Genomic DNA, 14793 nt, shown 5'->3' with positions numbered 1-14793 from the left:
TTGAACACTTCTGAAAATTTGCGTTTTATTTGTAACTGCACAATCCTTGTATGAACAAAAATCATCAGGTACCTGTATAACAGTTCCGTAGATAAATAATGTCGACATAATTTAAAAATCAACACTGGACATATAATGTACGGAACCATAGAGAACGCCTGAGCTCGGTCGTCTATCGAACGATACTTCCAAGTATGTCGGCAATAATATAACAATTTGAATTGATTAATTTATGAAGTTTGTCAGCATTCCTTTGTTTTACGATTAAAGATAATGGATACCTACATGTAATATGTTCCATGTTACCAGATGTTAAAGGAACCAAACAACGACTGTCACCAACCTGTTATCTCACTGAACCGTGAACGGCGCCTTATTTCAAACAAGTACATATTGTTTCAATCCGACGAGCCTTTTTTCACTGCGTATACGCTAATTTAAACGCAGTCAGAGTTACGAAGCTGAAGAAGGGAGAGAAATAAACATAATGGGGTATATCTGTATTTATGTCAATGATGACCAAAACTTTAGAATGATTGAACGGTATGAATATAGCAAATGTACCATGAAGAAGTAGTGGGTTTTATAAAAATGTTTGTTATCGATGAAATACAATGCCGTTCAATTCTTATACATGTTTGCACTTAAGTTCAACATTCATTAATTAAAATTAAATGTTAAATATTTGTTTCTATATACATGGCTAATGAAACAATCGTCTCTTTCATTTTTCTCTTGAACGGAAAATCCGTTCAAATCTGTCAACAAAGTCCTTTCCAGATTGTACCATCTTAGTCCAAATTCGTCTAAGAAAGCTACGATCTTCATCTTCAATTTCCTTTCTGACTGTGTGGCGAACCTCTTGTTTCATTTTGTTAAGTTTTTGTTTGATTTCTTGCTCTCTGGCTAGAAAAGTCATCTTCATCGAAACTATCATGTCCTTTTCTTGGCTTTGGAGCTCGCGTAATTTCTTTTCACAGCCAAGCATCCTTTCATGAAGTTCATCTGACGAGCTGGATGAACTCAACATTGGACTGCGATGAGTTGCTGGCCCTTGTAGATTTAGATCACGGCCTTTTGGTAAATTCTCCAGAAACTTATTTGCGTTATCTCGAAAATTCTTATGTTGTTCCAGCTCCTTGTGAAAAGTTTGTTGCAGCATTTGATTCGAGTCTAATTGTGGCTTATATTTCTCACGTAATCGATTACGGTATTTGCTTAGTTCCTCACCAGCCGCATGTTCATATTGTTTTTTTATTTCATTTTCTCTGTCTTTCAAAACTTGTTCCGTTTCCTTAAATATGCTGCTGTCGTAACATTTGCCATTGTTTTCGTTAACCATTTTATCAACTATTTTCAAAAGTTCATGAACCTGATGTTCAGCTTCTGTATCTTCAGCACAGTTGTTAAATGTAAGAAAACGAAAATCGCAGCTTTTTAAAATGGCTGTTAATTCTGGTGGGGCTTCGTTGAAAAGGTGGTATTTTGTCTTCCTACACCTGTCGAGCTCATCTTTGCGGGTAAATATAACAATAAGATACTTGTTCATTTCCTCGCCGAAAGCGTGCTGAAGCATCCGAACGGCATCACGTTCCTCTTTCGTGAACCTAGTGATTCCAACCACCAGGAGTATTGCGTGCGGGCCAGGGGCGGACATCCCCACGCATTTCAAAATCTCCATAGTTATAGAGTCGTTATTAAGGCCTGAAAATGTATGAAATGTGACATTCTAAAAACTTTTATGTATGAGCATGTACAAATGTACAACAAAATGGCATTGCATGGAATTAATTTAATAACCGATGTCCACATAACCATGCATAACAATTAACCCTAAATGCACATATAACTCTGCATGATTAGAATTAAAAGTTTGTTATTTGAACGTCATAAGTGAAAAGGTTTAGCAGGAATATGTGCAAGAACGATGAACAAGGGGAAGTAACCCCCACACTAACGCCACCAGTGACCAAGCTGGCAGAATGTCAGCGAAGCATAGCAGTGACTCGCTGAAACTTGCGCATATCTTAATCTCTATTATTTATAATATTTAAGGTGAAATTAATTTGCATACTTTACCTTAAAACTGTTATAACTAAATGTCAATCAAACGTTGATTAAACAGATGTACCTGTATCAAACAACCCAGGAGTGTCGACCACTGAGAGCGTGCGTCCGAACCTCGTGCTGGTCCCCATCCGGCATACTTTAGTCACCGACCCACAAGACATCTGCGAGCGGAAGGCTTCCTTCCCAAGTAATGTGTTTCCAGTAGCACTTTTTCCTGTACCAGTCTTCCCGATAAGTATCAGCCGGGTCTCCTGTTCTACCTCTACGATTCAGAAACAGTCAAATATTTAAACATGAGTTTCCACACAAAATGACAAATCCAAGTTGAGTGAAACAAACAGATACAAAGGAAGAAAACATATATAAATCAGGACCTCGATATCACCACAAAGAGCCGAAAGCGAAAGAATGTTTACATATACTACATGTCAGAGTCGCTATGATTTTAGAAAAAATGTGAATCACTAACAATCGAAGACGTGAAGAAACTGCTAATAATAGAAATCGGGCAATATAACGACCTTTATTTTTCTTTTACAATGTCAGACTGAAGCATCTAGGCTATGTAAACTATAACATGATCATTGGGGGTGTCATTTTTACCGAAAGTCGACCTAAACCCCTAAAACATGTAAAATTACTCTGAACACCTTAGTTTAGGGTCCAAATATAGCTGTAACAGATTCACAGGTCCCTGTGACAGATTCACAGGTCCCTGTGACAGATTCACAGGTCCCTGTGACAGATTCACAGGTCCCTGTGACAGATTCACAGGTCCCTGTGACAGATTCACAGGTCCCTGTGACAGATTCACAGGTCCCTGTGACAGATTCACAGGTCCCTGTGACAGATTCACAGGTCCCTGTGACAGATTCACAGGTCCCTGTGACAGATTCACAGGTCCCTGTGACAGATTCACAGGTCCCTGTGACAGATTCACAGGTCCCTGTGATATAAACCTAATAAGTAGTATTTTATGGATCAACAGGAAGCATCTGGCCGGAATTTCCTGGTATTTTGGTACGTAGCCATTGAATGCAAAATATGCTGCGACATTAATACTCCGACGCTCGTTGTTAGTGAACCACAATCAGAACAGGTACAGATATTTGTATTGTCTTCAGTCTCAAAGCTTATAAGGCGAAGTATTGTTACGGGGCCGGCTCTTAAACATGTATATAAGAGCAAACATACATCACCAGGAACTGGGAAGACAACTGCAACCGGAAGTTAACCTAGGTTCTCAAGTATGGAAGGCGATAAAATACATTTACTTTATCCCATATATGCATCACGGCCAACCATAAATGTGTATATTTGATCATCATCAACTAAAGTGTTGGTTAAAACAGTGAGCACCATACTTATTTTGATCCTTAGTAGCAGACTAAGAAAACTTTCTGACCAGTAATTTAAAACTATTAAGCTATCAATATATAATTTATATGAGGAAAATGGATGTCCTTAGACGAAATATCCTATCAGGAAGATATGAGAAAGATAACAATTGATATAAATATATCAGAATTTCGGCTGACGTAGAGTTAAATACCAAATGGCAAGTTACGTTATATCATTTCTCCACTAAGATTACCTTGCTTCGTAAACAATAGATATTGGTATCTAATAGTTACAAATAAAACACGGAAACCACAACATACACTCAAAGTAAGTGTCGGAACATAAATTCTGCACAAAAATACAATACTATCAAACACGAAGGCACCAAAACAAATAGTAAAAGGCCTTAGACCGAGAAAAAAACGGAGGCAAAACATCTTTTTTTTTGTTTTGGCATTCCCTGCGTTGCATTTGCATGATTTGGGAACATGTTGTTGTTTTTATAACACAAGAAACTCTTACCTCGCTGATTTAATTTGACGACGGGGTTTACTTTCTGCTGATGGCGAATTGCAAAACAGCCTTCACAAAGCACAGCGTCCGAACTACACAGATATTCACATTCCTCACATTCCCACTTAGGGTCGTCATCTATAGGATTTGGAGGGAAAATATAGCAATGTAGTTCCAAGGGTTGTAAGTCTTTAAACACGCCTATTGCTTTTTTCTGAATATCGGAAAATTTCCGGATTCCACTCCAGAGTAGACTGTTTCTTATATTACGGTAAAATTATCTGCATTGAAATTTTAAAATATTCTAAAGCACACCTATGTATGACATGTCTAATTGGTAAAACAATTATCTTTGTATCATCAGGCTAATTGGAATATGCATTATATATGGTATTTGCCGTAGCAGAAGATAGCAATTAACTAGACAACAGACATTTTTAATCAGCTTTCTAGTGATTTTTATCAAATGAGCAACATTTCATGATTTTTTAAAGGGAAAGTTTGTCCATATCTGGTTGATTCTTGTACTTATTTCTGGTTCATAAAAGTATTATATTCTCATACTCTGATTGTCATATGAAAGATTTCAAAATTGTATTTACAGGTGTTTTTTTAATTCTCTTATATTGTGTCTTATCTGTGTTGCGAATCTCACATCCTTTGCATTTTCTTATGCTCGTTTCTGGTAACGTCACCAATTCATTAATAACATATTAATTTTCTTACCATCATGTGACAATTGTGTATAATTATATTTGTCTGTATTACGGGAGAAGTCAATTGATAAATTGGAAAAACGTACGGACTAATCCCTTTGTCAATATGTTGTCAATAAAATATGTTTAAACTAAAACTGTACAATGTTAACATGAATTACAGCGCGGTTAATACTGACGACCTTACGTAGATGATCACACATAGTAATCACTTATTGAAGCTTTTCAGAATTTGCTAAGTAATTAAAATTATGTAATGTTATAATGTATCGTACTAATTTGTCCGAACTGTTTCCTTTATTCTGTATACATGCTGTGCGATTAATTGTTTATCTAGTGTCTCTAGGGCCATATTGTATCACAATGCCATTGAAAATGCAAATTGTAGTCTTTGAGCTTGCAAAAAGCAGCAGTGTATAAATATGATATGTGAGAAGCAAAATATGTTGTGTTTACATAACTAGTTCACGGAGTTATAGAAGACTGTGCTGTTTATATCGTCTAGGCTATGATGATATTTTAGTTTTATCCAGACAATAAATATCAAATGTCATACGTAAATAAAATTTTATGAGTAGGATTTAAATAAGAAGTCAAAATTATAGCTAAGAAAATAGACAAGCATGCCGAGTAACAACGGTAAAGTGGTGGTACGCCCACGAATTATCAAGAGAGAGAGAGAGAGAGAGAGAGAGAGAGAGATAATAATAACAAAAATAAATAAACAAAAATTGATGGTACGTCTACAAAAAAACACCTGAGAGGGTGAAGAAGGAGAAATAAAAGAGAAAGATAATGAACAAAAATAACAGAATGGTGATGATACGCCTACGAAGTAACAGAGTTGTGATGATACGCCTACGAAGTACCAGAATGGTGATGATACGCCTTCAAAGTAACAGAGTGGTGATGATACGCCTACAAAGTAACAGAGTGATGATGATACGCCGACGAAGCAACAGAGTGGTGATGATACGCCGACGAAGTAACAGAGTGGTGGTGATACGCCTACGAACTAACAGAGTGGTGATAATACGCCAACGAAGTAACAGAGTGATGGTGATACGCCGACGATGTAACAGAGTGATGGTGATACGCCGACGATGTAACAGAGTGGTGATGATACGCAGGCCTAAAAAGTGACAGAGTGGTGATGATACGCCTACGAAGTAAAAGAGTGGCGATGATACGCAGGCCTAAAATGTGACAGAGTGGTGATGATACGCCTACGAAGTAACAGAGTGGTGATAATACGCCAACGAAATAACAGAGTGATGGTGATACGCCGACGATGTAACAGAGTGATGGTGATACGCCGACGATGTAACAGAGTGGTGATGATACGCAGGCCTGAAAAGTAACAGAGTGATGATGATACGCCTACGAAGTAACAGAGTGGCGATGATACGCCTACGAAGTAACAGAGTGGCGATGATACGCCTACTAAGTAACAGAGTGGTGATGATACGCCTACGAAGTACCAGAGGGGTGATGATACGCCGACGAAGTAACAGAGTAGGGAAATAAGAGAGAGATAATTTAACAAAAATAACAGAGAGAGGGACAGAGTGATTATATTACTTACAAAATTGCAAAGAGAAACTGACGATAGGGCCCAAAAGAACGGAAATAGTGGAAACCAGCCTTCGATAAAGTAAAAGAAAAGAAAGAGAGAGAAAGAGAGAGAAAGAGAGAGAGGGGGGGGAGTACATGTAGCAATATACTGTGCTTACACAATACAAGAGAGAGAGAGAGGGAGCTATAGTGATTAGCTACAAAACAGTAGACGGATCAGGGAAGGTTGATGATAGCCCGTAGACAACAGTGACAGTACTTACATTGTCTGGTAGCCGGGCACTCAATGGAGACGTTATGATACTCGGGCTCCATACTCAGCAACATGTAATGGCAGAATGTGCTCATTCAACATATAAACCCAGTAAATATTACCGTGTTAAGGAAATTCCACAAGTCCACGCCAACTCCACACATTATATACATGTGATGCGGAAGAAAATCACTTAAAATCACTATTGTTCCTATACTATTAATAGTCGCAAAGGTCAAACATTAAGATTGTCGGTCGACTTTTACGTCTATTGAAAGTGAGTCAGTCGGGGAAGTAAAGTCTTCTATATGTTATATGTAGTTTAAGCACACGTTTGTTTATCAACTAAACAACTTGACAGTTGGAGATCGTGGATAAACGCGATAACAAATCGACTTAAGGCTTCATGCAGGTGCCCGACTTCCGTGAGATTTGTCATTAGACAAAAAATCTAACAAGCCATGAGATAAGAACGTACATAAGAAACCAAAATTATTTTTAATCAGCCTTTGTCAACAGTGATAGTCATGAATATGGCTACTTCAGTTCTAAGCATATTCTGTACGAGGAAGCTGTTTTAGGGTAGGATCGGGAATGATCTGTGAATGAATTTTCAGAACTCATTTTCGTTATAAATTGTTATTCTCTGTCACCTCGAATCGCCATATGTTTCTTAGGCTTGCGAAGTGTCCTACACTTCAATCGGGTCTGGTGATCCCACTATATACAGAGTTATGCCGCTTTGTTCAGTTTTGATACCAAAGGCTGTCCTGAGGTGTGGGGTTACGGATTGCCTACATCACGTGATCATGTTTGTCTTAATTGTTTTACGCTACCTGAAAATATATGCAAAGTTACATTGTTTTCAATTGCACCTTTATACGTTTACGAAACAAGCCTAAGATGTGTTTACTAAAGGAGTAGAACACTACTAATGCAACCATTATATCATAAAATGCGAGATTCCTGCGCATGCGTGACCACGTAACATCCCTTCTTCGAGCACGGTCATTTTCCCCTAATTTTCGTCTATTTCTACCCCACATAACCATTCACACTTTCCCCCTATACCTACTACATACCGTTCTTCCATTTACCGTTAAGATTCGCTTCCCTTATTATCTTGATACCTTATTCCCAATCTTTTCTCTTGGCCCCCAAACCCAAAATTGAATTCTCGCCATCTCTCACACCCATTCTTATCAACTTCCGGTTTTTATATCAACAAACCCGACGCTTCCGTTCCATCTCCTCCTGCCTATAACATTTCTAGTACAGGTTAGACACATACACTGTGATACACAACACACAATGAAGTTCACATCATTTATTTTAGCCATAGCCCTCCTAGCCTTCTGAACAACACACAAAATAGACATCGACCATTCATTAGGCCTATCTACACTCGCCGTCACACCGACACACACACAACCACACTACCTGGCACTATACCCATCCCTTCTGACAAGACTAAAACATAAGACAATCAAACCCAGCTGCACATACCTTTTCATCCTCCTACATTCCATATCGTCAGATACAGAATTAAACCCCGGTCCGAGAGCCCCTAGATACCCCTGCGGTACCTGTGGCAAAGCAGTCACATGGAAATCCAGTACCATATGCTGTGATACGTGTGACACCTGGTTCCATGTCGTCTGTCAGGAAATGAATAAATCATTCCTCATATTTGACAACACAAGCATTGACACATCAAACAGATTTTCACGACTTCACAACTCTAGCATACACTCAAGCTTACATGAGGACCCCACCAGCACAGGCCTACCCACAGCATCCTCCTCACCAATTAAAACAAAACAACAAGACTGACACTAGCTACAACACATTTACTAAACCAATACGCATAGCCACCATTAACTTCGAATCCATTTCCAACAAAAAACCTGACCTCGACCAAATAATAGACTCGCACAAACCAGACATCATAATAGGAACAGAAAAATGGCTCAACAGCACAATCTCCTCATACGAATACTTCTCAGTCACCGAATACACTGTCTACCGAAAAGACCGCAACCCAAATAAACATGGCCAAAGCCACGGAGGTGTACTACTTGCAACCACAAAAAAAATACCACACAGACCAGATTAAATAATTAGAAACAGACAATGAATCAATTTGGGTAAACATCTCCATGACGACTTCACACAATCTCACCATAGGAGCATATTATAGACAACCATCAGACAAAGGACACTCACTAGAACAACTAGGTCAAAACAACAACACAACTTACATTCGTAAGTGGAGATTTCAACTTACCACACATAGACTGGCAAAACAACACAACCATACCAGGCAAACAAGAACAAAAAGTTCACCGGCACCTTCTGGACATCATAGACAACAACTCCCTCACACAAATAAAGACAAAGCCCCCCAGAGGAAACCACATAATCGACCTGACACTTACAAACAGACCATCAATCATTAACAAGACTGAAACCACACCACCTATAGGTAAATCTGACCATGACATAGTCTACACTGAAATTGACGTTCGACTGAAAAGAATAAGAAGAGAACCTAGAAACATATACCTCTACAACAAGGCTGACTGGAACAACATAGGAAACGACCTCACACTTCTAAACACAAAACTTAACGAACAACCTAACCAAACCGCAGACAATCTTTGGAACATGTTCAAAACACTTGCTAATTCAGTCACCAAAAATATTCCTCAAAAACACATCACATACAAATCCAAACTCCCTTGGATAACACATTCTCTTCTTCGACGCCTGAGTCATAACTACGAAAACAAACACGCAACGCATATCTTAACTACTTAAAAAAAAATTATAAAAGACCTACCAATAGACGAACCCAGCACACCCTCGCCTTGCACAAAATTCAATTTCAAAAAACTATTCTCCTACATAAAAACCACAAAAAAAAAAAGAAAACACCGACATAACCGCATTAGGTAAAGACGGACAACTAAAAACTGACACTACATGCAAGGCAAACATACTAAACGAACAATTTGAATCTGCCTTCACCACAAAACAGGACTGCCCCATACCAGACAAAGGACCTTCTCCACACCCTCTCATGCCAGAAACACACATCACAGAACAAGGCATCTATAAACTACTCAACAACATCAACCCACATAAAGCAACAGGACCTGACAATATTCAGTGACATCACAGCACTCATTCTCACAAAAATCTTCACCCACTCACTCACTACAGGAGCACTACCATCAGATTGGAAACACGCAAACGTAAACCCAGCAAATTACAGACCAATTTCACTAACCTGCATCACACGTAAACTCATTGAACACATCATAACAAGCGCCACAATGAAACAATATTATATGACCTACAACATGGCTTTAGATCCTCCAGATCCTGTGAAACACAGCTCACCACATTCATACATGATCTCGCATTAAACAACAACATCAACAAACAGACATCATCATTATGGACTTTGCCAAAGCTTTCGACAAAGACCCACACAAACGACTACAATACAAACTCAAATACTACGGGATAACAGGGAACACACTCTCATTGATTACAGACTTTCTCTCATTCCGCACCCAAACAGTAGTACTCGAGGGCAAACAATCAGACAAAATACAAGTAACCTCTGGCGTCCCTCAAGGAACCTTTTTGGGCCCCATCCTTTTCCTCATCTGCATCAATGACTTCCACGAATACAGGAAATACAGTACACTTAGACTGTTTGCAGACGACAGCATCTTATACAAGACGATAAACAACAAAGAAGACACACTAAAACTACAACATAACCTTGACGCAGCAGGACAATGGGAGACGGACTGGCTAATGAAATGTCACCCTGACAAATGCAACATACTCAACATTGCACCGAAACGCAACAAAATACACCATGACTACAAACTCCGCAGCCACACATTACACCAAGTAGAATCCAGCAAATACTTAGGCATAACATTTACTACGATGGGACAAACATATTAACAACATCACAGCCAATGCCAATAGGTCCCTATGTTTCCTTAAACGCAACTTAAAAATAAACTCACCACATATAAAAGAACACGCATACAAAGCACTACTCAGGCCAAAACTTGAATACTGTTCTTCCATTAGGGATCCACACAACACAAACCAAATTAAACAAATAGAAAAATACACAACAGATACCACAACACTAGCTCCGTAACATATATGATCCACAAACTCCAATGGCCAACACTACAAACTCGGTCCTGTCACACAAGAATTATCCTTTTTTCACAAAATTGTGCACCAAACAGTAGCCATAAACCCAACTCAAACATACTCACCACCGTAGACCCTCGAACCAGATATGCACACCCTCACGCATACAAACACATATCTGCTACAAAGGACACCTACAAATATCCATTCTTCCCACACACAATAACACAATGGAATCTCCTTCCCATAGCAGTAGTACAATGCACAACACCAGAGGATTTCAATCCACACTTACCCTATGCAGCCCTTGAAGCCCTCATCACACGCTAAAAACATACGTCAGCTTTTATCTTATATCTATACCTTGCACAAAAAATCACAAAAAATCAATAATAATCACTGTAAATATCCCCCTTTTACACGCCTCTGCAATAGGAGCCCCGAGGGCATAAACATCAAAATTGATGGAGTCCCCGTAAAAATAAAGAAGAAAGAAGAATATCTTTACTCTTGATATGTACATCTATCCACAAGCCGTCAGCAATCGTGGTGTTGCCTTCTGTTACCCAAAATTGGTTTGTTTTTTTATTAGAGAGCTTATCTAGAAATTGCAGCAATACTATGATTTGTATTCGGGTGCTCACGATGAAAGTATTCTTGAAACAGCAACTCAGATGAATATATGTAACGATAACTGATTTTCTCATGTGATAGTTTATCGATGTCACTTGGATATTTTAATCTCGTGTGACGTCATTGTTGAAGTGTTTATTTCTGGTATATGAACCTTCCATGGGATGTCGGTGATGAAGTCAGTGATATGTAATGTCCCTGTTTGTCATATTTAGCTCTTCCGGATGAAATCATCATGGGCATTCATTGATGACTAAGTTGGGAAATTGTTTACGAGGAAACAAAACTATACAGTGAAACTAAAACCAATATACTACATGCACATAACTCAAGATATAAAATTATAAATAGCCTGTAATACTAGCCTCGGTGACCGTTTATTTATAGATATATGCATGTAGAATTTGTGTATTACGTGGTGTAAATGTTCCATTATCAATGTTTTCTGTACTGTATAGAACGATTTGTACATAGAGAGGAAAACATTATAACATATGTAAATATAGGAAGCGATGTATATAATAGTAAGTGTAAGGTAGCGTGTTGGGGCCAAATCCATGTTACAATGTCGTGATAACTTGGACTCGGATTCGGATTATTAAGCCTGATTCTTGTTACGTTTAAATGGATTTTATTAAAACTAGTGAAGTAATTTTGTTTTGACAACTATCACGATACTCTTCATTTACAGCGTATAACTCGATGTCTTATAGAACTGCTTATTAATTTGATATTGTCTTCGGAAAACGTCAATTATCGAATGAATCCATCTAATGGGATATTTATAAAGCAATATAAACAATATTTACCGTCACAATATGAGCTAATGTTGCATTGTAACACTTTTGCTCTCGGAAAGCCTGAAGTATCTAGAACGTAAATAGGCAAGCAACAGGAAATGTGTCCCTGAAATCATTGTCTGGATAGTGAGAAACTGGACTGCAAGTGTCGGGTAGTTAGAATGCTTAACGGGTAATGACTGAATAATGAGATATTTCAACGGGTAGTTTCTGTATTTAGGATAAATAAGCTACAAGTACCTGAATAGAGGGACAACTAGATTGATAGTACTTGAATGGAAGGACAACTTAGACGTGATAGTTCCTGAATAGAAGGACAACTGGATTGATGGTACTTGAATAGAAGGACATCTAGACCTGATAGTACCTGAATAGAAGGACAACTGGATTGATAGTACTTGAATAGAAGGACAACTAGATTGATGACAACTAATTTAACGCCCTTCCACTGGACCATTAAGAGTGATTAACATAAGTTTAAAAACCTGTTTCATAATTGTTGTAACATAAATAAAGTTTAACTAGTTTTGCAAGATAATGGGAAAACAATACAGGTGGTGGCTTGATAGAGGGAAACCAAATTGTTGGTGGCGAGATAGAGGGAAAACCAAATTGGTGATGGCGAGATAGAGGGAAAACCAAAATGGTGTAGGCGAGATAGAGGGAAAACAAAATTGGTGTAGGCGAGATAGAGGAAAAACAAAATTGGTGCTGGTGAGATAGAGGGACAACTAAATTGGTGCTTTCGAAATAGAGGGACAGCTTGATTAGTGGTGGCCGGATAGAGGTAAAATTAAACTGGTGATGGCGAGATAGAGGAACAATTACATTGGTGCTGGAGAGATAAAGGGGAAACCAAATTTGTGCTGGCGAAATAGAGGGACAACTTGATAAGTGGTTGCGAGATAGAGGGACAAATAAATTGGTGGTGGCGAGATAGAGGGACAAATAAATTGGTCCTGGCGAGATAGAAGGAGCGCTCGATTAGTGGTGGCCGGATAGAGGGACTAATACATTGGTGGTGGCGAGATAGAGGGACTAATACATTGGTGGTGGCGAGATAGAGGGACTAATGAATTAGTGCTGGCGTAAAAGAGGGACAACTTGACTGGTGATGGCTGGGTAGAGGGACAACTTAACTTGTGGTGGCGAGATAGAGGGACAACCAGATTGGTGGTGACGACCTAGAGGGACTTATAAATTGGTGCTGGCGTAAAAGAGGGACAACTTGACTGATGGTTGCCGTATCGAGGGACAACTTAACTGGTGGTGGCGAGATAGAGGGACAACCAGATTGGTGGTGACGAACTAGAGGGACTTATAATTTGGTGCTGGCGTAAAAGAGGGACAACTTGACTGATGGTGGCCGTATCGAGGGACAACTAAATTGGTGGTGGCGAGAAAGAGAGACAAATACATTGGTGGTGGCGAGATAGAAAGACAACTTGATTAGTGGTGGCCGGTTAGAGAGACAAATACATTGGTGGTGGCGAGATAGAGAGACAAATATATTTGTGGTAGCGAGATAGAGGGACAACTAAATTGGTGGTGGCGAGATAGAGGGACTAATGATTTGGTGCTGGCGAGATATAGGGACAACTAAACTGGTGGTGGCGAGATAGAGGGACAAATACATTGTTGGTGGCGAGATAAAGGGACTTATGAATTTGGTCCTGGCGAGATAGAGGGACAACTTAACTTGTGGTGGCGAGATAGAGTGACAATTACATTGGTGCTGGCGAGATGGACCCCCACAATTGTAAAACAACTTAAGATTCAAAAATGTATGCATAATACTTTTTATTTCAATCTAAGTTTATTAAATAAATCACTAAATTAAAAAGTGATGATTATAAATTTATAAGGGGCATAACTCCTACAGCACTACAGAATATCCACTTTTTTGGTCCTGGTTGTGTCAGACTGATGATTCGTGAGCTTTTTGAATTTATGTGTTCAAAAAGTATTCAAACTGTTGTACATTTCGTTGTTAGACCAACTGTTGGAAACATTAAAGACCAACGTTTTCATATTTCTGTAAATAACAACAGGAGTATTTCTCTGTTTGATGTACAAGAGTGTTACACGATTATCAAAGTTATGCATACAAGGATGATACCAATGTCCTAATATCACCATACTTTAGCTTTAAAAAGCACAATATTTGATAACAATTGTGTTCAATATCGCAAATGCGTCCTTTCAGTTAACGCATTTCATTTCAACAAAAAGTATTGTAAATAACAAAAGGATTTGACAACAGGCATTCCCATATAACCCCTTTCCAGTAAACGAGTACTGTGTTCTAACCTTTATTATACAGGGTAGATCGACTAAATGTTCTAACAATTAACTTACACTACGTCTTAATAGTTAACTCATACTGCGTCTTAAAAGTTGACTCATACTGCATCTTAAAAGTTAACTTATACTACGTCTTAATAATTAACTTATACTACGTCTTAATAATTAACTTATACTACGTCTTAATAGTTAACTCATACTGCATCTTAAAAGTTAACTTATACTACGTCCTAATAGTTAACTTATTCTACGTCTTAATAGTTAACTAATATTGCTCTCTAATAGTAAACTCATACTGCTCCTGACAGCTAACTCATACTTTGTCCTGACAATAAACTCATACTACGTCTTAATAGTCAACTCATACTGTGTTCAAACAGTTAACTCATACTGCGTT

At 38.5% G+C, this 14793-nt stretch overlaps 1 protein-coding gene across 3 annotated transcripts; it reads right to left on the bottom strand.

The window, feature by feature from the left end:
* Positions 1-10: 10 nt before the first annotated feature.
* LOC110452990 (GTPase IMAP family member 7-like) lies at positions 11-9904 on the bottom strand. Of its 3 annotated transcripts, none has more exons than XM_021501777.1 (5): positions 9831-9904; positions 6479-7304; positions 3934-4062; positions 2132-2332; positions 11-1704 (listed from the first exon to the last, which is right to left on the bottom strand). In XM_021501777.1, exons 2-5 carry the CDS (start codon positions 6561-6563, stop codon positions 725-727), a joined length of 1395 nt encoding a protein of 464 aa, XP_021357452.1. In that variant the 5' UTR covers positions 6564-7304; positions 9831-9904; the 3' UTR covers positions 11-724. The 3 variants fall into 3 exon arrangements, with proteins under 3 accessions (XP_021357452.1, XP_021357454.1, XP_021357453.1); XM_021501779.1 differs by lacking the exon at positions 9831-9904 and adding an exon at positions 7975-8288; XM_021501778.1 differs by lacking the exon at positions 9831-9904 and having other exon boundaries at positions 6479-7546.
* Positions 9905-14793: the final 4889 nt, after the last annotated feature.

Source organism: Mizuhopecten yessoensis, unplaced genomic scaffold, assembly GCF_002113885.1.
Source record: "Mizuhopecten yessoensis strain PY_sf001 unplaced genomic scaffold, ASM211388v2 scaffold7047, whole genome shotgun sequence".
NCBI lineage: Eukaryota > Metazoa > Mollusca > Bivalvia > Pectinida > Pectinidae > Mizuhopecten > Mizuhopecten yessoensis.
The sequence above is the reverse complement of the archived record's forward strand: the minus strand, read 5'-3'. Positions and strand labels throughout refer to the sequence as shown.